This window comes from Trichechus manatus, unplaced genomic scaffold, assembly GCF_000243295.1.
Source record: "Trichechus manatus latirostris isolate Lorelei unplaced genomic scaffold, TriManLat1.0 scaffold00006, whole genome shotgun sequence".
NCBI lineage: Eukaryota > Metazoa > Chordata > Mammalia > Sirenia > Trichechidae > Trichechus > Trichechus manatus.
In genome coordinates, this window is record NW_004443942.1 from 22,808,951 (window position 1) to 22,836,687 (window position 27,737).

Here is a 27,737-nt window from a genome sequence, read left to right on the forward strand (position 1 = left end):
GTCCAAGAAGCTGCCTGTCCCAACTATAGTTTGTCAATGCACAATCTCCATTCTTTCATTTTACAAAAGACAGGCATTCCTCTTATGCCCCCAAATGTAAAATCCTCCGGCCTCAAACCAAGGAACAACTCCACAATTTCTTTAATCAAAAAACAATAAATGCCTCCTCACCAGTCTGTATCATCAACATATGTTATTTTCAATAACTTTTACTTTTTATGTTTAATAGGTATAAAAAATGGTAAAAGATTCATGCTGCTTTGAACAATTGTGCACTACTAATAATTACCATGAATACTCAACACTGAAGAAATTTTTTAACACTTATAATCTTAAGATCACAGAAATATTTTAAAACTTAATTTTTTGTTATTGTAGAGAAGTATGATAGAATGGCCATGAAAGACTTTCAAGGACAAAGTTATATTAGGATAAAATTCTGTGGAAGAAATTAAATGGAAATATAAGTTCAAGGAGAAAAAAATATAAGGATGTAAAATTACTAACTGTTGAAGAAAAGCTTGTCAGTGTTTTTACATAAATGATTGTGGATATGAAATATCTACAGTATTTAGGTCTGAGGCTAGAAATGTACCAATGAATGTGGGACATTTTGTCATTCCTAAAAGCAAGGAAGCTATCAAAAACAAGTGGGGCATGTCAAAAGGACATACAAGTAAACTTGATGGAAATCCCATTGGCCAAAGATGGGAACTCTGAACATAAAAAATAAATAAATGTAAAATATTAAAACATATCAAATATATAAAAATCTATGAGTGCCCAATGATACTAAAACAAAATTTTAAAACTTCATTATTTCATTAGTCACCTTTGGCAATTGCTAGAGCACCAATTTATTATTCTGAAAAATTAAGAATGGAAAGACTCAAGTACTTGTTCTGCTTTCCTGAATGGGCTATAATATAGAATAACTAATGAGATGATGCCAGAAAAATCCTTCTTTATAGATGAATTACAGCTAATAAATGTAGACAGAATAAAAGAATTAGAAAATCACCATTTTTCAAACTCAAAGAAATAATGGATCCAGGCCAGAAGAATGAACAAATCAGTCTTAGGAGACTACAACCGTAGGCTACATTCGTTTCTTAGCAATGAGGATGGAGAGAATTTGGCCCAGATACTTTGGGCACATCATCAGGAAAGACCAGTCGCTAGAAAAGGGCGTCATGTTTGGTAAAGTAGAGTGTCATTGAAAACAAGGAAAACCCTCAATGAGATAGATTGACACAATAGCCTCAACAATGGATTCAAACATACCAACGATCAAGAAGATGGCACAGGACTGGGCAATGTTCTGTTCTGCCGTACATAAGAAGCTGCCTCAGTGGCAACTAACAGCATTTGTTCAGTAACATTTGTCATCATTAGATGAAAGGATGATGAACATGGCTGATATCGCTTTTACATTCATCAATATTAATGTCCCTAAAAATAAGACAACCAAAAACTGTTTCACCTGATGTGATGCCACAGGAATTATAAACACAGGACCAGCTATGAAGCAGTCTTGCCATAAGATTAAATCTAATCAATTCCACAGATCTAACTTCTAGTTTATGAGAAATATTAGAGGTAACAAAAAGCATGTTAATGACATGGCATGGAAAACAAAGAGGAGGGTGAATGTTATAAAATTAAAAGAGTCTTAAGGATCATATCAACCAAAGGCAATGAATAAACCTTGGTTGTATCCTAATTTGAACAAACTTCTATGAGATATTTTTGAGACAAGTGGGGATATTTGAAAATGAATTGGGTATTACATGATATCAAGGAAATGCTGATTTGATTTGGTATAAATACATGTATTATTTTCATAAATCTTATCCATCAGATATAAACCAAGGTATTTATGAGTAAAATAGGATTGGGATTTACTTTAAAATACTCCAAGAAGAAAAAAGGGAAGTGAGTATAGGTAAGGATGGAAGAAAGTTGATGGTTGTTTAATCTGGGTAAAGCGTATATGGAAATTCATTTTACTATTTTTCCTTTTGTGTGTGTCTGAAAATGTTCATAACAAAATGTTTTTTAAAAATCATATGGAATTTATATTCTATTGTTGTTGTTGTTAGGTGCCATCAAATCAGTTCAGACTCATAGCAATCCTGTAAGACAGAGTAGAACTGCCCCATAGAATTTCCAGGAGGGGCTGGTGGATTTGAACTGCCGACCTTTTGGTTAGCAGCCGAGCTCTTAACCGCTACACCACCAGGGCTCCATATTCTATTAGATACATGTAAAAGAGTGATGAAACAGATTTGTTTTAAAACATTTACAGTGATACTGTTGATGTTAGTTGCCCTCAAGTCAATTCTGACTCATGGTGACCCCGTGTACAGTGTAGAACTACTCCATAGAGTTTTCAAGGCTGTGACCTTTCAGAAGCAGATCTCCAGGTCTGTCTTCCGAGGCGCCTTTGGGTGGGTTTAAACCATCAACATTTTGGCTTGTAGTCAGGTGCATAACTGTTTTTGCAATACAGGGACTCTTTGTAATATATTAGAAATAACATTTTCCCAACTATTTAAACTTATAATGAGAAACTTTATATGTCAACTTAAATATGTGCAAGAGAATACATACTTTTTCAAAACTCTATTATGGAGTACTTGACAAAAATATTTTCAGATCATTGTTCTAGACAATAAATACCTTATTCCTGCCCTCAGCTATGAATAAGGAAAGGATATAAGTGGAAGAAGGCTCACACAGACCCTCCTACTCCACTCCCAGGAAAAATGGGACTTGCTGAGTTTACCTGGGTTTGCCTAGAGGAAGATTTCATTCTAGAGGTGAAAGACAGGTTCTCGCAATTCCTTCACAGTGTAGAGGTGCTTAATGGCCACAGAATCACTATGATTTAACATTCCTTTTATAACTTATTCTAGATCCCTAAACCAAATACTGATGACTGGATGCGTTAGTTCAAAATCCCAGATTGTGAGGAAAGGTTACTGAAGTTCAAAACGAAGGGTGCTGTCAAGTGGAAAATTACCTTGACGTAATGGCAGCCTTCCAGTATACTACCAGGCAAGCTATCCCAAAAGGTATACAGAACAATTTAAAATGTTTGATTCATGTAATTTAGTAAATCAATTTAAAACCCATAGTGATAAATAAAGAGAAACTGATGATGTAGGTTAACATCCTTAGGGTAGGATTTGAATGGCAGGACCAACCTATTTGAACTCTGGGTTACATGATATTCATGTTCTCTGCTCTCTCTATGCCATGATTGCATGTTTATAAGGACCAGAGTTGAGATTTGAGCAAGGTAGCCCACAGACAGAAGGTGCCAGTGGTCAATGGCACATACAAAAAAAAGAGACAAAAGGGCAGGTATACCTGGCCAGAGCTATAGACAGCCAATTAACTTGCTGAACTGCTAAAGGTTTTATTTGCATTTCTTGGTTACAGTACTCTGGGTACAGTACAGTACAGAATGGAACCGTACTGGATGTCGTCATTAGTAGGTGGCCAATTTAGGGATGACACAGCTGTCAGCCAGAAGTAAAAAGATCATGACTTGGTCTTTCCATTCCTTTCTATTGAGTAAATAAACACTTGTTTATACTATCATATATTCCAGATATTCTATTTATCTGGGCATGTTTTACAGGTTACTAACTTACTACGAATATTTCATACATAGTATGAATTCTGCCTTTGTTTCTCAAACTACTTGCTTACTCATTATCTGTACTTAACACATCCTAACCTGCAGCTATATCTCCTAAGTTACGAGCTAACCTACTATCTATGCTCAACATTTCTTATGTTTCAACATCCCATTGGTTTTAGCTTCTACATCAGAATTGAATATTAAAACATACATTACATGGTGTCTTCTAGTAGGATGTATATAATAGAGAACAGAGGAAGCCACACATGTGGGAGAGAGGCACACGTAAAGACAGGAAACTATGAGACTTCTATCATCTTAAAAGGCTTTAGGTCATTGTTCCCCCGTTTCCAGCACAGATAACCAAAAACCAAACCAAACCCGTTGCTGTCGAGTCAATTCTGATTCATAACAACTCTATAGGACAGAGTAGAACTACCCCATAGGGTTTCCAAGGAGCAGCTGGTGGATTCAAACTGCTGATCTTTTGGTTAGCAGCCAAGCTCTTAACCTTTGTGCCACCAGGTCTCCTCCAGCACAATTAGCTGGTAAATATTTAATTGGTGAAGAGTCTGAGGTTACTGCCCAAAGGCCAGTCCCAAATAGTACATATTTGGAAGCCTTTTGGTAGAGTTCTTGGCCATAGCCCACCCAGCCATAGGGTATATTTGTCCCTGGAAGACTTCTGCAGCATTCCAACAGTTGAATGCCATATTCCCCGCCATGCAACTTGGCCTCCCTGATTTAACTGCCATCCCCCACCCCACCCCACCCACTAATACTGAAACAACAAAATCTCCACACCACTACAGCAGAAGCCATTTTACCCTCCAGGTATACCCTCAAGTATATTAAGATATTGTCAAGATAATGACCCGTGGTTCTGGAGATCATATAAGTTGCTGCTGAAGTGGCTTTCTTCAAGCTGCTAAACTGAAACTTATTAGGAGACACCTGGAAGGCTGCCCTCTCAATGATTTCATTTTGTAAAGACTTATCTCCCACAGAGCTGGCCCAGAAAGCTGATCATCCATTTCAGTGAAAGAAGACATGATTTCTTCATTGAATCCTTTTTTGGTGTTGCTAGATTGCCAATTACTCTTTCTAAAATTAATTTTGCAACAGTAGGAAGTCTACTCCTATAGAAGTCTACTCTTCTATAATGTAATAGTTGTATTCTTGTGGAAACTTAAGTTATCAAAACTGATTTTATAAAAATAATAGCTCAATAGAAAAAAGGGGGGAGGTGGTTAAAGACTGGGGTTCCAGGCTCTCAAGTTATTTTTCCTGTCAGAATTTCAATGATAAAAGTTTTTGCTTATATGTTTTAATAGCTATAATTTTACAATGATACAAACAAAACTTCCTAGAATAAATCTAGTCATTTAGCTTTTGCCTTATTCTATTCACCAGAACTATGGTTAGCACAGCACTTCTTATGTATTTTTATCACTTTACGTATCTTCGTCACCTATTGTTATGATAAACAAATCAAGTTTACTTAAACATAAACAAAGCATCTTTGTGGCCCTCTAAATGTGTTCTCCCTAAGACTGCTTTGCTAATCCCTGCTCCCCATCACACATCCATTCAATCATCAAATATTTATTGAGTACCAGCTATCTTTCAGACTCTAAAAAAAGACGATGGGCAATTAATGTTGAACAAGAAAATATCGTTACTCCACTAGTTGAAGTTTCATGATAATGAAAGTAAACACAGTTTTAATTAACTTATTAAAACAATTTGAATGATGTTAACTGGAGTTATTTGTAGAAATGCCTGAGTTAAAAATGCCCAGAAAAGCATTAAAAAAAAAAGAAAATCCCTTACAATCTCCTACCCTTGGAGTTAACCACCATTATAATTTTTGAATATTTGTTCTCTGACTTTATAAAAGACTTTAAACAAAAGTGTGACCATACTAAATATATGGTTTATATACTAATAAGAATATTCCCATGTTATTAGATATTTGTTGAGAACATAATTTTTTCATTACCTGCTTAAAATCCTTACTAGTTTGTTCAAATGCTTACAAATGCTTTCTACTGGAAATAAAGCTGTGGTTCTTGTATACACATCTCTGACTCTATCATTGAATATTTCCTTAAGATAAAGTTCTAGAAGTTAAATTACTGCATCAAAGTGTATGAACAATGTTAAGGCTGTCAGTGTATATTTCCAACTTAAATTGCTTTTTAAAAATGTACCAATTTCTAAAATTACCAGAAATACGTTATATGAAAGTTCATCTAACACCACCCATTACTGGAATAAAATATTATTTCTTAACTTTGCCAATTTTAGAATAATGTTCTACCTGGTAGTAAAAATTTTATTTTTAAAATTACCATTATTATTATTTTTTATCATATCAGTACTCAAGGGGAATATTCAGGGATAATATGTGAGAATTGATAGATTATAAATTATTTTAATTCTACTTAGGAAAATGATTAATTAAAAGAGAAAACTCCTAAAATACAGAATATATATGTTAAACTTCTAGATATTTCAAAGATAAACTGAGTTCAAAATATCTAATTAGCCCAGTGCCCCCTTTCCCATATACTTATGAGAACATATCCAATTATCTTGAAAAAGGCAATTAAAATTACTACTAATAATCTTAATACTAAAACATGTTATAATTCATTTGATAATTACATTTCCCACAAAGATACTGTCAACATAAACTGTGAAACTGTAGATCCATCCTGTTTACAAGTATCAGAGACAATATGCTCACTATTCTGTTGTACTTAAATGTCGTATTGCAGCTTTTCTCAACAGGTAATATGTGACATGAAACATGTCTGATTTTATGCTTCATAATTTCCATTCTGATGTTTAACATTAAAAATCATATTATGTATCACACATCAGAAAACTATTTAAATAAACCAACAAAAAAAATAGCAACTATGCCTTTTGTTTCAAATACAAAATATAAATCTTTTAATCACAAACGTTAAAGAGCCATCTTCAATTAGAAATACAAACTGTTTGCATTTTATGATTTATGTAGCTAGTATGAAGCATTTTGTCTAAGTGTTCACGTTTTATATTTTCAGAAATTTGTTATGAATCAAACTATTAAGTCATATAGAAATCAGAAAAATCAAGAGGCTACATTTCAAGATTGACTGTGAGTTTTAAAAATTCATTATTTCTATTCCTCTGATTTTTATAACAAGGACAAGAATAAATGTAATTATTTTGATTTTAAAACTATACTACAGGAAAAGGTACCATTTAAGCCAGGCTGAAGTTTACATTATTTATTGCTACTTTTCTTCAAAAATATGCATTAGAATAAATATTTTTCTAAAAACCAAAGTAAATACAATAAATGGTTCTGGCATATTTATTTCTTTGAAAAGGTGTGCTGAATCTTAGACAACATAAATACTAGGCAGTGTAGTGGTTGCCATAGTAACAAGTATATAGGAGCATAAAAAATACATGCAATTTTTCAATATATCCACCTTTTTCATAAATATGCACACTTTATGTGTAAAAGATTATTCAATCCTCGCTTTAGCTCCCTTTTAGAAAGAAAGAGATAGAGATACAGACATAATTCTTAGAAATAAAAGACTGTCATGATATAATAGAACAGGCTCAAAAAAAATTTTAAATGTTATATGGGAAATCTTAACATTTTCATGTGAATTTTCCAAAACGAAGACAGGAGAAACTCCTTTCGCTCTACATTACTTTAAGGGACACTGTTTTCTGAAGGTAAGGGTAAATCACATGAACTTCCTTTCCTCTCAAGCATGAAATTTCCTTTTATTTTATATAAGTTTATTATTCACATGCATTAAATACAGCACTTGACCATGGAAAGCTAAAAGCTCTGCTGAGTGCAAAGAAGCACCAGAAGTTTAATGATAACCCAGAAGCTACTACTTGAATAAATGATCTGAAAACGTTTTTATCAATGTGCTAAATTGGAGTTCAAAGAGTTATTTTCTTTCTCCTCTCCCCTTATTAAAATACAATCTTCCTGTTTACAAGTACCACAGATGACATGGAATGTAGTATGTTATTAAAGTCTTCTGAATTTTATACTTAATCCTTAAGAACACTTGAAATACATTTTTTAAGGTTGGAGAGGAATGTAGTTTTGTAAGCCACAATATGAAATTTGACATCTTTTGAAAAATAGTAGTAAGCCAACCAAAACAAAACAGAAAACTTGTCCAGCTATGATTAGGAAACCCTTCTAATCTGAGTACATAAATATAGACTTCCAATTTGCCTCAATAACACTATCATGTAATGCTCTCCTAGGGGTAAAAATTCAAAAATTTTAAAAGATCACTGCTAGACAGGGTGTCAAATGTGAAGTGACAAATCAGCGGACTAGGGCTCACTCTGTCTTGCTCCTTGATAAAGAAACCACGTGCTGCAATGGCTAAGGACTGACTGACCTACTGGACAAGAGGAAAAACCATTAGAAACATCTTCATCATACATACACATAATCCTATTTACTTTTATTGAAGAGAAAAATCATTTGTTCATGTAAATAATGATCCAAAACCAACCATACCCATTGCCATTGAGTCAATTCCGACTCATAGTGACCCTATAGGACAGAGTAGAACTGCCCCATAGGGTTTCCAAGGCTGTAATCAAGTAGGAATTGACTCGATGGCAATGAGTTTTAATCTTTATGGAAGCAGACTGCCACATTATTGTCCCACGGAGTGGCTGGTGGGTTTGAACCACCACCTTTCAGTTAGCAGCCAAGTGCTTAACCACTGTGCCACTAGGACTGCTTGTAAATAATGATAGACAGTAATAATCATTATATTTTTGTTGAGTAAAGATCCTGAATATGAAAACATAACTGGATTCAACAAGAACATGATAAAAATACCATATCAAAAGCACTGCCCTCAGTAAGCTCACAGTTGGAAAATGTAGCAATATCAGTAAGAGCTTTTAACTCTATTATGCTTTCAACACAAGCAACTATATACTTCAACAAGTCGACGCATTCCACATATTGGGAAAGGATGACTTAATTTCCTATCTACAATGTACAGCTCAATTTCCAAACAAATAAATCAGTTTTTAAAATTAATTTGAGAGATCATTTAATAATAACATGATTGGCTCAAAAACTCCTCAGAGAAGTCTTATATCCACCTACATTCAGCTAACTACATTCAGCTATTTTCATTATCATAAAATACTCGGAATCTGAAGCAAAAGATTATGCAGCCCTCTAGGAATAAGGAAGAAATAGTCTTCCATTTCATTGCTACTTGGCATTTAGACTGGATCAGGTTTAACTCAATCTTGTGGATTATGGTTTTCATTTTCCCAGTTGGGAGTTACAGTTAGAATGACTATTTCATTCACATTTTGTTCCCTGACACATAAACTTAAGGATCCCTATTTTCTATCCTTCTCTATGTATACACTATACATAACACACACACTCATATACACTTACAAACTTGTGTAGGCTTAATGTATTATTTCTTCATTTGACAATATAATTTCCACAATGAATTTTCCAACTATAGTCAGCTTGGCTTTATAAAGTGAGGTAATAGATACCTCTTTGCGATTTTCAGTCTTGACAAAGTCTTCTTGATTCAGGTATAAAAAAACAAACTAGAACACAGTATTTGGCAAAATATTCCATCCAAGTGGCTGAGAAGAGTGACCTTTTCCTACACCTGGGTCATCTGGTGGTACAGCCTGAAGTGTCTTGTCACAAATGAGACATTTCTTCAGAATATTAGGCTTTATCTTAAATGTTCATGTACATTTTCCATTTAACTTGATGAAATATCTGTGTTAATTTTAATATAAAATGTAACAGATGGTTTTCATCTGATGATAAGCCACATGTAGACAATAATAAACACAAAACATTTATTATCTATAACATTGGTGATAGGGCTAAAATAATGCAACCCATTATCTGCAGTGGTCTTCAGAGTGTAGAAACATGACCCTCCAGGATTCAATGATTTCCACAAAATCAAACCGTTGGTTATGGCTTTGGACAATAATAGTTTTCCTAAATGCTTTAATCTTAATGATAACTTATAGCTTCAAGTTTGATGCTTGTTATTTACTTATAATTCTTTGAGTATAATCGCAACACCCATTAATCAGGAATGCTAAACTTCCAAGTATAAATAGAATAAGCACAGTGAATTGCTCGATGTGTTGAGGCACCATACTAGGTAACTCGACTTCCTTTAAGTACTGAATAATAGCAAGAAAATTATTCAGTTTGCAGAACCAAGGATAAATAGAAATGTCTATGACTGAGGATTATGGAATTATACAGTCTCCAAGAAGTGCATTGTCCGAGGCAGGGGGCTAGTTAATTTAAACTTTAAGAAAACATCCAGAGACTGCATTAAAATATTAGCCAAATATGAATGACTTTTAAAATAATATGATGGACAATATCACTACTGCAAGAGGAAAAAAGAGTTATCATCTTTTTCATCCTCTTCCCTCTCACTCCTTTCAACTATTTCCCTCTGTGTTCACTATGTCATAGTGATGGAATAATGACCTTGGGGATTGGAAAAGGGAAAACATACCCATCTTTAAAACAAGGGGAAAATGAAACTTGACAGCTTAGTTTACTCTGGGAACACGCAAAAACAAATTAAATGAGCAATTAGTAGCACCTAAAAGAGCATAAAAATACTGGAAAACAACTAGCATAGTATCTGAAGAGCAAAATATGCCACATGAACTTAAAATCTCTAATAGAATGACAGGTCATACTATCAGGTGAAAAAAGAATGGTGTAATCTATTTTTGTGTTGTAAATCTTTTCATTCAATTCCTCAATTTAGTAGATAGGAAGAAATGGTCTAGGGAAAAAGGAATTTAAAAATTGGCTTCAATGCTAAGCCAATGGCTATTGACACATCTCCTCTCTGTTAAGGACCTGTTTCAGAGCCTAGTCAAATGTCTTTATTGATGACTGATAGTCAGGGGCCTTGACTTCCTTTATTTTTTAACTCCATTGCATTAGGTCCTTCAGATCTGTGAAATTTAAAATATGTATTTCCTTATTTTCCTTTCCAGCTTGTTGAGCTTTATTTTCCCTAGGGATCTTAAATGACTTGCTCCAACTAAGTGGTGTTACACTGAGACAAGATATAAACCCAACGTATGTAGAGATTTTGAGAGTGAAAGAGAGAAGGCTTTGTGAATGAGTTAAAAATATCTACGGCTAGAGAGGATGATAAGTATCTGAGTGGTGTTTAAAATATAAGTGCTCTTAAAAACACCTGAAACTTAAAGAGTGTGAAGAATACCTGTTATTTGGTTGGAGAAACAAGATAATGTAAAGATCAAGTATGTGGGGTCAAGCAAAGAATCTAATTTTCAAGGAGAGAAGCCTCTGTGTCATAAAACCAGCAGGCTGAGTTCACAGGGGCAGGAGAGGGACTGGTTAGAAACTTAAGTATGGTGAAAAGGGACTCTAGTCGGGAAAGGAAGTCAAATACCTAGCCTGTATTAGAGGATCAGGCAAGGGCCAACAGTATGTTGAAATAAGCTGCCTATCAGATCAGGATAATTGTTGCTCTTGTTATGTAATTAACATTCCTATTTTCCCAGCCTCTGTCAACCGTTTAAAATAGCAATTTAGATATCTTAGAAGGAGAAGCTGTTCACTAAACTTTGTCTGATCTTAACTATCATTCTAAACACTGAGGAAAAACAATTAGGGATGCGCCCAGTCTAGGGAGGGAAGAGTGTCCCACAGGTGTTATTTGTACTGGTGCATCAAGAAGGAAATGGGGACAAGTAACCACTTCCAACTTCTTTCTCCCCTCAGCTCTCTCAACACAAGACAGTCACACCCTTTTCTCCCCACTCTTACCTCAGGGCATTCCAGAATGTTTAGGGGAGATACCTATATTATGAAAAAAACATGCCACATTCAACTGACTATTTTATAACTAAAAAAATTTAAAAATCAAAATAAATAAATAAGAGGAACAAGGGGAGAAACAAAGCCAAGAATGTTATCAGTTATTTATCTTAATAACTAAAGAAAATACAACTAAAAAAAAATAGCCTGGAGCTTTGGGATGCATGAAGGCAGTGCGCTATAATCGAAAAACCACTGGAACTGGGTCAAGAAGTTCCTAGTTTTCAGCCCGACCTAAGGTAAATTCTTAACTTTCTTAGGTTTATTTTCTCTCTGTGTTTATAAAAGAAAAAAAAAAAAAAAAAAGGCAATGATAGAAGGGAGAACTCTAACATCCTTCTATATCAAAACTTTAGATTCTATTTCCTAAAAATCTTAACTATTTAATAGAAGAGCTTTCACGCATGGGAGTTAAGGTAGTGTGACCAGAAAACATAAGAGATTTGGAGGCTGCAAACATGAGCTTGAATCTTGCTTTTGCCCATTCCCAGTCTTATTTCCTTATGTGTATGATAATAGTATCTGCCTTACCTACCTCATAGGATTGTTATAAGGATCAGATGAAAAAAATATATATATATAACACGTGAAAATTCATGTTAATTATAAAAGTCCCTATTTTTGTATTTAGCTCTGCATCATGCACTGTCCATAACAGACTTTTTACACATTGTGCAATGTGTTCCAGAGACCCCTTGGTATCAGAAAAGACAAGACTATTTATAATTTAAGAGTGTTTGTTTTCTCACCTGTTGGTTTGCTCACACTGCTGCAGTTAGACAACCCAGGTTCCTGTGGACTGAGTACAAATAGCTGTTTTCTGTCATAGGAAAAATACGTATGCTTTCTAAACCAATTCCTCCAAAGAAGAAGTAGGGAGTTTAGTCAAAAGTCAAGTAGCTATGCTGGTTAGTGACATGTTAGAAGTGGAGAGACAAGCAAAGGAGAATTGGCTGGGCTATAGAAAGGGTCAACTTAAAGTACAGACTAAAACTAAGAGGAAGAATATCAGCAGAAATGGATCAAGGACATTGAGAATCACTGTTCTGATTCTGTAAGGAGTGTCAGTTGGGCCTGCTCTATAGATTGAAGGTGGTCCCTGTGGAGCAGAATCTTGGGAGATTATCAGACATAAAGAGTAATATGTTTGGAAAGTGTAGCCAGTAAAAATATTATTAAATTGAGTTACTAAATGGCAGGGTCTCAACCCCTTGTACTGATAATTTTTTAACTATGATATATGACTTTTCTCTGTCCGGGCAATGTTTTATTCTGTTATATATAACTATGTCATGAGTCAGCACCAACTCGATAACAGCTAACAATATATATACACACACACACACAAATATATACATAAACATATACACACACAAACACACCCCTGCTGTTAAGTCGATTCCTACTCATAGCGACCCTATAAGGATAGAGTAGAACTGCCCCATAGGGTTTCCAAGGCTGAAAATCTTTATGGAAGCAGACTGCCACATATTTCTCCCACCGAGCGGCTGGTGAGTTCAAACCACCAACCTTTCAGTTAGCAGCCTAGAGCTTTAACCACCGCACCACCTATAAAATATTCTCGTTTTCTAAATTAGATTTTTAAAAACCTGAACTTAAATACATTTATGTACATCATACTATGAAATAATTTTTCCTTTTCCTATATTCATATAAAAGTTATTTAATAGTTAGCCCAAAATTAGATGAAAACTAAAAATAATTAATTGAATATTCATAGAGAAAAATTCATAGACTAACATTGCAGACCATGATTTATACTACAAAGATAAAAACCATATAGTCTTTCAAATTAATATATCTGACTGCTTTTCTCTAATGTTCCTGCTTCACCTGCAGCAACATCAGACAAGGTAATAATTTATGATAATCATATGAAAATATACAATTAATATTCATCGCCTCTCATTCCTCATCACTTTAGACGATCAGTAATGCAGAGTGAAAATGCTGTCAGATTTCTAATTGCTTTGTAATGGGTTTGAACAGGGAAATCATTAAAGGCAAACAATCTGTCATTTGTCTGTTATTTTAACTATCTATCACACAAAAAAATGCATTAAAGAAATTACTAATGAGCTACAAAAGACTGTACTCAGGGTACTTCACAACAGATTAAAAAGTAATACTATGACTTGCTTAAAATATTTTAAAAATATGACTTTTTTGTGAAAATTCATCAGAAAACATCTTTTCTTCAGTATATTTTTTAAGCTGTGTGGTTTCATTATTTTGACATTTAATCCATTGCAGAAATCTCTTTAGCATATAAAACTTGTTTTTCATCAGTCTCTAAATAATTAAACTGAAAGGCTGCAAGAAGCTAAAATGTTAAATGTGTTTATTACTAGTAAACTGACACAGTAATAAAAAATAGTACTATAGTAACCATGATGTTAAGTCAAGAATATATTTTAAAATTTGATTTTCACCATCATATTTCTTGTGGATTTGAACTATTGAAATTCCAATGCTTCATTCATCTTAAATAATACTTATCACAGTATAAAAATTATATTCAACTATTTAAATTGAGCATAACAACATTAACTGTGCACAATAACATTAACTATTTTGAAATTTTCAAAGATATTAGATGTTTTATAATATTACTTCAATATTTTGGGGGGAGAAAACAAATCACTTCTTTAAAGAACTACACTGAATTTTATATCTTCTTCAGTACTACCTGTTTATGTGAGCTGCTTAGTATTCAAAACCTATGATATGCCAATAATCTTGTTTTAAAAACAAAGAAGCAAATAAACAGAAATCAGAATTTTTTTGTGGTTATGTAGTCAAGTTATATTTTATTTCAGAATTAAAAATATGACAGTAACAAAGAAAATAATGTTACTAATTATGTTTTTCATTTTGCTAATGATAAATTAAATCATGAATTTAATTTCCTATAATAAAAGCCAAGATTCTCTTTAATAGAGTCAAATTTCTTTTAAATATCTAGACCTATTGACAGCTATTAGAATCCACATAAATTTAAAAATGTAAAGACAATGGCATGCTTAACCAGGTGCATGCTTGATATAAATGAGTGAATTCCAAGGTAACTTCAAAAGGTTCCATAACACCCTGGAAACATCTTCATTATACTCTCTAATTGACTTAAACAGACTTCATATAAACTGTTTAACATATTTTAACCCACAAATTAACACCCCTTGATCATTCAGATTAACCTTTTCACTGTGACTCAGTTACACGACAAAAATAAAATAAACTTTTTAACAAAAAAACTAAAATGGAGAGGGTAGAACGCGTAACAAAAAAAAAATTATAGGATACAAATACATATCTCACATGTCTGGAAGGTCTCAAATTTTGCGGTAACTAGAAAGTACAGAGAAAAATCTGAGTTCTCATAAGAAGAAAGAAAAAGGGGTAAGAAGTGAATAGGTGAAAAATAGCATCTGAGACTGAATAATAAATTGGTATTTAGTATGATTACTAAGGAGAAACAGAAGATGGATTATATAGAATATTATTAATTAGGTTCATAGAATGATCAGTAAACATCAAGTGTGAAGAAGCTAGGAAGACAGTAACCAAAATACCAGGTAAAATAAAAACCTTTAAGAGGTCTGAAACAAGCTTGAAAGAACACTGACACAAAGTTACTTTAAACAGAAGCAAACAAAAAACACAGCAACAGGTGTGGTACCAGCAAAAAGTATTTACGTCTTTGTCTCTTGTGCTTAGTACAGTGCCTTGCACATACTCAGTGACCACTGTTCATGCTGACTACTGCTGAAATGACAAAGGAGAGAAAAAATCAAGCTAAGATGAACAGAGAGAGGAAAAATGCAAAAATGAATTTGTTGTTGTTAGTTGCCGTCTAACCGATTCCAACTCATGCTGACCCCATGTGGGCAGAGTAGAACTGTTCCGTAGGGTTTCCAAGGCTATGACTTCTAGGAAGTCAATCACTAGTCCTGTCTTCTGAGGCATCTCTTAAACATTTCTAAAAGATGAGGTGGGATTTTTCATTAGAGCTGATTCTCAATACTGTCTAAACCTTTACGATAGTCTGCCAAAAAAAGAAAAAGAAAATTTCCCTAATACTAGCCATTCATCTCATTATTTAAAACTTGACTCTTTCATACATCTTCCTACACTAGCTTCATCTTGATTCATGGATTTCAATCATTCAAGTAATCTGCCTTATTCTATTGCACCTGGTATTTTCTCTGGCACAGTACTTACCACAGTTATTGTAGCTGTTTATTTAATTCTCTATCTACCCAGTTAAACTCTAAGCTTTTGAGAAGGTTGAAACAGTATCTGTTTTGTATCTCTAATACCTAAGAGAGTACATAGCCCATGGTAGACACTAAACAATAAATTGCTGATGGAATAAGTGAATGAATACTATATATGTACTATGTCATTAATTTTTTTCCTATCTTCTCAGGTTTTAAGTTCCTCCTGGTGGAGTGGTTAAGAGTTCAGCTGCTAACCAAAAGGTCGGCAGTTTGGATACACCAGCCACTCCTTGGAAACCCTATGGGGCAGTTCTACTGTGTCCTATAGGGTCGCTTTGAGTTGGAATTGACTCAAAGGCAACAGGTTTGGTTTTTTGGTTTTTTTCTACATTGTAGAATAAGATAAGTACAAGTGAGGAGTACAAACAGCACTTGCTATAAAAGTTGAGGGGAGAAAGTAATTTTGAAAAGAAAGAATATTGACTATATCATGGACTTCTAGAAGAACAAACAAATAAGCCTTGGAAGAAATACAACCAGAATGCTTCTTAGAAGTGATGTTGGCAAGACTTCATCTTGCTTACTTTGGACACATAATCCAGAAGGACAAATTGCTAGAAAAGGACATCATGCTGGCAAAGTAGAGTGTCAGCAAAAACAAGGGAAAAGCTCAGTGAGATGGATTGACACACAATGGTCTCAAACATACCAACTATCACAAAGATGGCACAGGATTGGGCAACATTTTGTTCTGTTATACATAAGGTCACCACAAGTCAGAGCTGATTTGAGAGCAACTAACAACTAGAAAATTTAAAATTACACACATGGCATTCATTTGTGGCTTATATAATATTTCCACTGGCCAGTATGGCTCTAGAAAATGGGAAATTAAGGAAGAATAATGAGTAGGGATTTTTTTTTTCAGGTAGATGTGTTTTAAAAAGTTTATTCTGGCATAAATAGAAAATATTGGCTTTGGAAAAGGCTATATAGGAGTGGTTCTCAGATTTGATTGTACATAAGAATCATCTGGGCAACTTAATAAAATGTAGATTCCTGCACCCTACCCTGTTGTTGTTGTTGTTAGGTGTCATCAAGTCAATTTTTGACTCATAGGGACCCCATGTGACAAAGTGGAACTGCCCCATTGGGTTTTCTAGGCTGTAATCTTTATGGAAGGAGCCCTGGTGGCACAGTGGTTAAGCACTTGGCTGCTAATTGAAACACTGGTGGTTTGAACTCACCAGCCATTCTGTGGGAAAAAGATGTGACAGTCTGTTCCTGTAAAGATTACAGTGTTGGAAACTCTATGGGGCACTTCTACCATGTCCTATCAGGTTGCCAGGAGTTGGAATCAACTTGACGGCAATGGGTTTGGTTTTTTTGGAATCTTTCTGGAAGCAGATCACCAGGTCTTTCTCCTGTGGAGCCACTGGGTGGGTTTGAACCACCAACCTTTCAGTTAGAAGCCAAGCACTTAACCGTTGTGCTACCAGTGCTCTGGGCATAGGAACAAAACATCTGCATTTTTAAAATCACCTCAGGTGGTCTCCAGTCCAGGGGAAAAAAAATCCACAAAGTTTAACCAATCTGAAGCAAAAGAAACAGAAATAGCATCACACCAAGGTAAATTATTATCAAATTGCTAAAAACTAGTGGGGGGAAAAATCTTAAATGTAGCTAGGAAAAGAAAGACACATAAAAACACAGATAAGAATTACAGAGGACATCTTGTCAAAAATAATATGAGGCAGGAGACAATGGAGTGACATCTTTAAAATACTAAAAGAAAAAAAACTGTCAACTAATAATTCTAAAATATCTCTCAGAAATGAAGGAGAAATAAAGACATTTCAGACAGATAAAAGTTTATGAAATTTATGGACAGCAGACCAGCACATAAGAAATGTTCAAGAAAAACTTTTTAGGCAGAAGAAAGATGGTATCAGAGAGAAATCTGGTTGAAAAGCACTGAAAAGAGTTAGTATGTGGATGAATACAAAAGACCTTTTTTCTCATTTAGAAATCTCTTTAACAGATAATTTACTATTTAAAACAAAAATAATAATTTTCTGTGTGGTTTATATGAAGAATTAAAATATATAACAATAATAACACAAAGGATAGAAGGGAAAATGGGAGCATTCTTATAAGGTTTTCACACAATATGTAAAATGGTATAATATTATTTTAAGGTAAAGTGTGATTAAGTTAAAGGTGTATATTGTAAAACTTAGAGTAGCCACTAAACAAAACAAAAATTAAAAGTGGCATGTCAATAAGTCAATAATAATCATCTCAATAAATGCAGAAAAAACATTCATCAAAATTCAACACTAATTGACAATAAAAACTGGTAGTACACTAGGAATAGAAGGGAACTTCCTCAACCTGAAAAAGTTCATTATAAGAAACCTATAACTAACATCATATTTAATAGTGAAAGACTGAATGCTTTTCCCTAAGACTGGGATCAAGGCAAGGATGTGCACACACATTACTTCTATTCACTATGGCATTGTAGGTCATAGACATTGCAATAAGGCTATTTTAAAAATAAATATAATAAATATAATAAAAAGCAGATACATTGGAAAGGAAAAATTAAAATTGCCTTCTTCACAGACAACATGATTTTCTAGTAAAAATCGTATAAATCTACAAAAAAAGAAGCTATACATCTAAGTAATTTTAGTAAAGTCACCTGATACAATGCCAATACATGAAAATCAACTTTACTTTTAAAGTGGCAAATAATAATCAGAAATAAAAACAAGAAATACTATTCAATATAGCATAAAAATTTTTAGGGATAAATTCAATAAAATATGTTCAAGACCTGTGCATTGAAAATTATAAAATACCGTTTAAAGAAATTGTATATGTCATACGCATACACTGGAAAACTCAAAATTATTAAGATGTCAGTTCTTCCCAAATTGTTCTATAGAGTCAATGCAATCCTGATCAAAATCCTAGTAGGTTTTTTAAAATAGAAATCGACAAACTGGTTCTGAAATTTATATGGAAAGGTAAAGAATCAATAATAGCCAGAACAATTTTCAAAAGAAAGAACAAAACTTCAGAGGGTCTGTATTATCTGATTTTAAGGCTGCTCATAAATTTGTAGTAATTAAGATAGTATGGTATTTGCCATATAGATATATAGATTAATGGAGCATGATCCTCTGACACAGCCCATTACTATCTGGTATCCTCCTTGCTTTCTAGCCTCACCTAATTCTACAATAAAGAATTGAGAAATGGACCTACACATATATATGTAAAACTGATTTTAAACAAAGGTGCCAAGGCAATTCAAAGGAGAAAGGATAATCTTTTCAACAAATGATGCTGGAACTATTAAATAGCCATATGTAAGGAAATGAATCTAAACCATTCCCTCATACCACATTTAAATATAAGTAAAAAATAGATCATTGACCTAAATGTAATAGCTGAAACTATAACACTTCTAGAAGAAATCATTGGAGAAAACGAGTGATCTTAGTTTAGGTAAAGATTTTTTAAAGAAATCAGAAAAAGCACAAAAAATGACAAATTTGACTTCATCAAAAATGAACATATGTTCTTCAAAAGACAGTTAAGAAAATGAAAGGACAAGTCACTGACTGGGATAGAAATATTGGCAAAGCATGCATCTGTAAAAGGGCTTGTATCCAGAATATATAAAGAAATCTCAAAACTCAGCAGTAAATGGTGACAATGGAACAACAAGATGAACATGATTAATGTCACTGAAATGTATAAAATGGAAAATATTTTGTTACATATATTTACCACAATTAAACAAAACAAAACAGTAAGAAAGCCAACAATCCAATTAGCAAAAATGGGCAAAAGACTTGAGTAAATATTTCACCAAAGAAGATACAAGGATGGCAAATAAGCACATGAAAAGATGTTTAATGTCATTAGTCATAAGGGAAATGCACATTAAAATCACAATGCGATACCATTATCCACTTACTTGAATGACTAAAAGTAAAAAGACTGACCACACCAAGTGTTGCTGAGGATGTGGAGCAACTGAGACTCTCATACATTTCTGGTGGGAACAGAAAATGGTACGGCCACTTTAGAAAACAGTATATGAATTTCTTATACTCACCAAATGACCCAGAAATTTCAGAGATATTTACTCAAGAAAAATGAAAACCTATATCCACACAAAGTCTTGTAAGGGCAGGTTCACAGCAGCTTTATTTATAATAGCCTAAAAGTAGAATAACTCAAATGTCCACTAACTGGTGAATGGACAAATACATTGTGGTATTTCCATATAAAGGAATACTACTGAGCAATAAAAAAGAATAAAGTAGTGATACAAGCAACAACACTGATAAATCTCAAAAGCATTATTCTAAGTGAAACAGGCTAGACAGTGAGGAAGAGCATTCCAGAACTAAGGCTCTTCACATGACTAAGACTTCTGGCTAAGGTTTAGGCCAAATCCCTTCTTGTCCTAAGTGATTCCATTTGTATTTTTAAAATTGTAGTTTCTGTCGTCAGTAAAGTTTCTACTTTACCTTTGACCTCGAAGCAGGTAGTTTTACAGAAAAATGTGGTTTTACCTACCCTACTTTGCTGAAGGAAGAGCTTGTGGTGAGACATGGCCTATGTTAGGAAAAGATTATTCAGATTGAGCAGGATTTACACATAGTATTAAACATGTGGCTTTAGTAGCTAAGCCAAATTACTCCTAGACCCCCCTAAAAAAGTTTTTCAGATCTCCTTTATAGTACCCTGTATCTGTATTTTTAAAATGTTCCAGGAAATGTATGGTCAGCCAAATCCTGTCACCTGGAGCCACCCTTGCAAAGGAGGTCAACCAAGACCCTGCCACCTGCAACTTTGTAAATGTTAACCAATCAGAAATACTCCTGTTGTATCTTCCTTATTTGCAGTTTTTGCCTTTATTAACCTCTGTAACACTGTAGCTCCTTGGATTACCTTGCTGGATTTCTCCCAGCACTGTGTTGCCTGTTTTGCAAAGTGCTCTTTTGCTATACTAAAAGTCTTTGTTTTTAATTTTAAACAGACTTGTAATTTTTTCTCTATGACAACACAAAAGACTACAAACTGCATGGTTCCATTTGTATGAAATCCTAAGCAGATCAGTGATTACCAGAGGCCAGGAGTAAACCTTTTGGGTGACAGAAATGTTCTATATCATGATTATGTTAGTGATTATATGACTGTATAAATCCAAAAACCAAACCCATTGCCGTTGAGTCGATTCTGACTCATAGCGACCCTATAGGACAGAGTAGAACTGCCCCATAGAGTTTCTAAGTAGCACCTGGTGGATTCAACTGCTGACCTTTTGCTTAGCAGCTGTAGCTCTTAACCACTATGCCACCAGGGTTTGTATACACTTGGTAAAATTCACTCAATTATACTTTTAAAATTAGCGAATTAATTGGATATAAAATATACCTCAACAAGGCTGACAAAAAAACAAAGGCAAAGAGATTTTGGTTGCTACTGATGAATTTCAAGAAAGCAGTATGGTGGGAGTGGGTGATGTTTAATTCCATCGGTTTAAAGAGGTAGTGAAAAAGTAACCAGCATTCCTTGGAGGAATGGCTGATGGCAGAGTTAGGTCAGGATAGATAACGAGGAAGCTATGAAATATTAGTGGGCTGTGTCAGAGGACATAGGAGTCAACATGAAGGGGTTCCTATTGCCAAAAGATAGAACAATTTGAGCTTGAAAAGAAAATTAATAAATACAATGGATTGAAAATACATTGAACATATAAAAACTGATGAGTTCAAAATTATGATGTGCTACGGTGATGTATAGTGAAGCTATGTAGGGATGGAATGACAAAATACTCGGTTATTTTCTGGGGGGGAAAAGAACTGTATTTCTTACTTTCTAAGCCCAAATATATACACATATAAATACAAGAAAGAGAATTGAGAAAATTGAGGTAGTGTGCTTATATTTTTCTCTTTGGAATTAGGTAAGAGAAGAAATTAAAGAGATTAGACAATAACCTAATGGCATAGTAAATCAAAACACAGTGTTTTTGCTGTAAAGACTAGGGTATCTGAGCCTATCTATACAAACAAGGAAGGACCAAGCAGTGGAAAAGGGGAGTTTGAGGGCCAGAGAAGTTTAAGCGGGTGGGGGCAGTTATTCTGATAATACTGTACAGGAAGGTATTCACAACACTCAGTTCTGTTGCTTTAGGTATTTCCTCAGGGCCACGGAGAGGGTAGGTATACTGAAGTCAGGGTTAAAACCAGACCTCTGACTATTAGTATAGTGTTCTTTGTGACTGCTAGTAAATATGACACAGTCCTAGAGAAACCTAATCTACATTTTTATCTGTAGCTTTTTAAACTTTTGCCTGTATCACTCTGCTACTCTGTTTTCCTTTTATATATATATATATTTATTGTGATAAAAATATAACATAACATTAGCCAATTCAACATTTTTTACAAGTACAATTCAGTGGCATCGATTACGTTTAATCATGTTGTGCAAGCTTCACCTGTATCCATTGCCAAAGCTTCCATCAACATTAACAGATGCTCAATGCTTCCAAACAATGACTCTCCCTTTCCCTCTTCCTCTCACCCCAGGTAAACATCAATAAGTGGGATCATATAGTATTTGTCCTTTTGTGACTGACATACTTCACTCAGCATAATATTTTCAAGATTCATCCATGTTTTAGCATGTGCCAGGACTCATTTCTCTTTATGGCTCACTCAGTTATTTCTTCATACTTCATACCATCATTAAATAATTGACTATATTAAAATATTTTATTTATTGTACTTAAGTTTATTTTGATTGCTTCTCAATCTGAGAATTGGTAGAAAAAAGATAAAAAGAAAGAGAAAAGATTAAAAATAAAAAAGCAAACCTAAGCAGAATACCAACAAAACCACCTTAACTGAGCATATTCCTTTAAGTGAAATTTGTGTCATGTTGCCAAGTAATGAGAAGTAGCTTTCACCTCAGGGTACGACGCAAGAAAGTGAGGTAAATGTAAATAAGAAGCATAGAGGGGAAAAAACTAATTAAAAAAAAACCTCAACAGTGCCCTTTTGTACGGAAGTGGTCATCTGCAACTGTCTCAAAAGTGTGCAGTTCAATCTGCTTTTTCTGTAAGCTTGAAATATAGCATACCTGCCCTAGGAACATGGAGATTTGTTAAGAGCTGGTTCCGCTGCTACCAATGAGCTATTTGGCCTTGATCTTTGGTTTGCTTCCTCATCTACAAATGCTAATAATAACATCCGCCTCACCTGCCTCGCTGGTTGGAAGTGAAAGTGACGTACGTAGCAGATGTGAAAGAAGCTTGAAAGTTTGTTTTGTTCTGTAGGTTGCTAAGGTCTAAAAGCAACAGTTAAGTTGAACATCCTTTGCAGAAAAAATATTGAAACTGAAAAACAAATTGGCATGTTTTGTTGTTGTGGTTGTGTGCGGGTCGAGTCGATTTCGACTCATAGCGACCCTATAGTACAGAGGAGAACTGCCTCATAGGGCTTCCACCGAGAGGCTGGTGAATTTGAACTACTGACCTTTTGGTTACAGTCGAGCTAACTACGCCACCAGGGCTCCCATATGTTTTAGTCCTCCTAATTTTCGAAGGGTGCCTTGCTGGCGCAGTGGCTAAGAGCTTAGGCTGCTAACCAAAAAGGCAGCAGTTCGAGTCTAGCAACCGCTGCTTGGAAACCCTGTGCGGTGGTTCTACTCTGTCCTATATAGCTCTGACTGTCCAGTAGTCTCGCTGTGAGTCGGAATCGACTCGATAGCAAGGAATAACTTTCGAATGTGACCACTGTGAGGGAAGTGTAGATTCTGCCCTTCCCATATCTCCTCTCACCGCTCCCCAAGTGCACGGAACACCCACAAAAGGATTGAGAGTTAAGATTGAATAGCGTAAGCAGAGGAAGCTTTGGGGAAGGCTAAGGCTGAAGGAATGCTCGCTGAGGAAAAGGAGAGAAGCAGAGGGAAGCTAGAAACGCATTTCTCCACAGTTGGGGAACTTACTGTTAGTCAACTCTGTCAGTCCAAGCGACAACTGGTTACCATAGCGACGGAGTCACAAAGGGCGGAGCGTCGCTTCCGATCCGCGTCTCCGCCCCTACGACTCCGCCAAAAACGTGTACACGTCACAGCAATGACTTCCGGCGGAAGGTAAAGCCGGTTCCGAGTTCTGTCCGAAAGAATGCATGGAGTGGATACACACGGCTGTGTGAAGTTTGGTAAGTCTGATAGCGAGTAAAGCCAGGAGAGGGTACTCGCCGTTGGTTAGGAGGGTACAGCTGACTGTGAGTCCGGTGGATCCCCAAGTCCGAACATGAGGAGGCTCCAACTGTATCTTCACGTTCTCAGCTGTGGAAAGAGGTCCAGTGCTTTCTGGGGCGCCTGGTGGAGTCTTTTCTGTAGCCTGGAGGGCTTGAGGCATCCCCGAGTGGGCAGTTTCGGGGGCTCTTTGTGAGGCCTGAGCGCCTCACCAGTAACAGAGGAACTCTTGCTTTCTAGCTTCCCCTGCTGACTGGCTATTTTGTGTATAGTATCCTTCAAAAGTAATCTGAGGGAGGAAAAAAAGTGAATAGGAGAAATTCAGAAGGAATACCTGCAAATTCATTTTAGTTTCTTTGCTTTGTTATTTTAAATTTATTTTAGTAAACTTTTATTAAGCTTCTCTAGTGTGTTTAGTAAAAGGAGTGGCGCAGTGGTTTAGCGCTCGGCTGCTAACCAAAAGGTCGGCGGTTCGAACTCAACAGCCGCTCCGCAGGAAAGCATTGTGGCAGTTTGTTTCCTAAAGATTTACAGCCTTGGATACCCTATGGGGCAGTTCTTCTCTATCCTATAGGGTCACTGTGAGTCTGAGTCGACTTGAGAGCAACAGGTAGTGTTTAGTGAATGCCTACTGTGTGCCGGTTTACCAAAAGACTAGCAAAAATACTTTCTTAGAGGGTCATCCACCACTTGGACTCGTTATCGAATTCCTTTTATGCTATTGGATTTCCATTAATTTGAGATATCAGTGTATATTGTGAAGTGTGTAACAGGTTTTCCATACTTGTCTGTATACTTATATATGATATAATTGGGACATTGTAAATGGAAAAATGTGCTTCATCAGGTTTGCAGTATAATTATGATACTGAACTAAATATTAGAGAACTTAGAAAATTGGTACTTGCTTATTTTGTATATAAATGCAAATCAATGAATTATCAATATTTTTATTCAGTTGATCTGAGAAAGGCCACTTCTTGTTCCATGGATGATGGCGTTTGAGCAGATACCAAGAAAGGATTGGTACAGCGTTCTGGGAGCAGACCCATCTGCAAGTGTGTCAGACTTAAAAGAAAAGTATCAAAAACTCATTTTAATGGTAAGTAAGTGTTTTCTCTTAGATTTTAAATCATGGGGAAAAAAAATCAGTTTGTGAATGTTACCAGAAAGTTAAGTTTCCCCAAATTGAAAATACGATATCAGTGGCAAGACTTAAGATTTAATTTGGTTTAATTGAAAATTTCAGTAATAATGGGAAAAAAAAAAAAAAAAAAAAAACAACCTTGGTTTGAGGGAGGATAGCATCTTGGTTGGAACAAGGGCTCTCAGTCAAGGCTGATTGAGTTCGAATCCTGACTCTGCTAGTAACTAGCTGTGAGAATGTGAACAAGTTTCTTTCCCCTCTCTGTGCTGCTTTTTTTTTTAAAGAAAAATTCCCTAAAGTATTGTTGGGGTGGTTAAATGAAATAATCCATGTAAAATGCATAGAAGAGTGGCACACAATAAGCAGTGTTAGCATCCAGTAGCCACTAGCTGCATGTGGCTGTGGAGCACTTGACATGTGACTAGTCCAAATTGACATGGGTTCTAAGTGTAAAATATACACTGGACTTTGGAGATTTAGTACAAAGAAAAGGTATAAAATACTTGCAGGCATTTTTAATATTTATTCCATTTTGAAATGGTAATATTTTGGATATCCTATTTTGGATATTATATGCATAATGTATACACATATATTTGCATATAAAATAAAATATATTATCAAAATTAATTTCACTTTTATTTTTAACATTGCATATGTGGCTTGCATTTATAGCTCTCATTGTATTTCTTTTGGATAGTGCTGATTTAGGCCATTTATACATTGTTTTTCAGCAAAGTCCATTCTTTTTTTGAAATGATTTGTTTTTTTAAATATTTAGTACCTTTCTAAACTGTTATATTATTTTTCTCAACCTATATTTTAATGACTTTCTTAAGCCAATGTTTGTACCTCTATAATGATATTCCAGTTAACTCAGTTTTCCAAAGAGTAGAAAACCATTGCTTATATAGCATTAGTTCTATAGTTTATACTGAAATCTCTGAGATTTTGCTGTAACTATTAATGTTCACTGTGAGAGATATTTGATGTTTCACCATCAGGAATGTACTAATATCCCTGCCTTAGGTAGTAAGTTGACCTGAATGATCTTGACGTTTCTTCTCAGAGTTTTTAAGATTTCTGTCAGTAAAATGAAGTAGATTTTATTGAAAGTTTTCCTAGTGTCAAATCATTCTTGTACCTCAGTTAACTGGGTGATGAGCCTGGAGAAGTAGACTGGGTCTGGAACATGCAAGGCCTTGTAGATCAAGGAGAAGCCATCGACGGTATATAGCAAAGTGGATGAACCATTTTACACATGCACTAGCAATGTATGAAAGAGTTCCAGTTGCTCCACATCCTCACCAACATTTGCTGCAGTTACTGTATTTCATTTCAGCAGTGGGGATTTCTGAGTCTTGGCCCTTTGACATTTTCAGTAGGATAATTCCTTGTTGTGTGGAACTGTCTTGTGTACTATAGGATGTATAGTGGCATCCCTGGCCTCTACCCACTAGATGCCAGTAAAAACCCATTGCTGTTGAGTCAATTCTGACTCATAGCAACCCTGTAGGACAGAGCAGAACTGTCCCATAGGGTTTCCAAGACTGTAAATCTTTACAGAAGCAGACTGCCACATCTTTTTCCTGTGGAGTGGCTGGTGGGTTCAAACTGCTGACTTTTCAGTTAGTAGCCAAGCGCTTAACAACTACGCCGTCAGGGCTCCTCTGGATGCCAGTATTGTTGTTGTTAGGGGCTGTCATGTTGGTTCTGACTCATAGCGACCCTTTGTACAACGGAATGAAACACTGCCCGGTCCCGTGCCATCCTCACAATTGTTATGCTTGAGCCATTGTTGCGGCCACTGTGTCAATCCATCTCGTTGAGGGTCTTCCTCTTTTTCACTGACCCTCTACTTTACCAAGCATGATGTCCTTCCGCAGGGACTGATCCCTCCTGATAACATGTCCACAGTATGTGAAACATACTCTCGCTATCGTTGCCTGTAAGGAGCATTCTGGTCTACCTCCTCCAAGACAGATTTGTTCATTCTTTTGGCAGTCCATGGTATATTCAATATTCTTTGCCAACACCGTACTTCAAAAAAGCGTCAATTCTTCTTCAGTCTTCCTTATTCATCATCCAGCTTTTGCATACATATGAAGTGATTGAAAACAGTATGGCTTGGGTCAGGCGCACCTTAATCTTCAAGGTGACATCTTTGCTATTTAACACTTTAAAGAGGTCTTTTGCAGCACATTTAACCACTACAATGTGTCATTTGATTTCTTGACTGCAGCTTCCATGGGCGTTGATTGTGGATCCAAGTAAAATGAAATCCTTGACAACTTCAGTCTTTTCTCTGTTTATCATGATGTTGCTTATTGTAGCTTTATAGTCAGTCTCAAAGTCAGGTAATTTGTCTAATTTTGTCCTTCTTTTCAAGTTTTTTTTATATTTTATTGTACTTCAGGTGAAGGCTTACAGTACAAATAGTTTCTCATGAAACAGTAGTAC

At 35.2% G+C, this 27,737-nt stretch overlaps 2 protein-coding genes across 3 annotated transcripts in view; one reads left to right on the forward strand and one right to left on the reverse strand.

Moving 5' to 3' along the window:
* The window catches only part of DCDC1 (doublecortin domain containing 1), a 518,812-nt gene extending 494,915 nt beyond the window's left edge, over positions 1-23,897 (reverse strand). Inside the window, exons 1-2 of one of the 2 annotated variants that reach the window (XM_004369746.2) lie at positions 23,876-23,897; positions 19,827-19,904 (exon numbers count right to left, since the gene is read on the reverse strand). In XM_004369746.2, the coding sequence (XP_004369803.2) occupies positions 19,827-19,898 (72 nt within the window). In that variant the 5' untranslated portion in view covers positions 19,899-19,904; positions 23,876-23,897. Of the gene's footprint in view, positions 1-19,826; positions 21,112-23,875 lie in introns of those variants that run through there. The other variant, XM_023737954.1, reaches the window with a different exon arrangement.
* A 57-nt stretch (positions 23,898-23,954) lies between these two features.
* DNAJC24 (DnaJ heat shock protein family (Hsp40) member C24) overlaps positions 23,955-27,737 on the forward strand; it is a 47,446-nt gene continuing 43,663 nt past the window's right edge. Inside the window, exons 1-2 of the mRNA XM_004369747.2 lie at positions 23,955-24,090; positions 25,089-25,232. Of these exons, the coding sequence (XP_004369804.1) occupies positions 25,122-25,232 (111 nt within the window). The 5' untranslated portion in view covers positions 23,955-24,090; positions 25,089-25,121. The remainder of the gene's footprint in view (positions 24,091-25,088; positions 25,233-27,737) is intronic.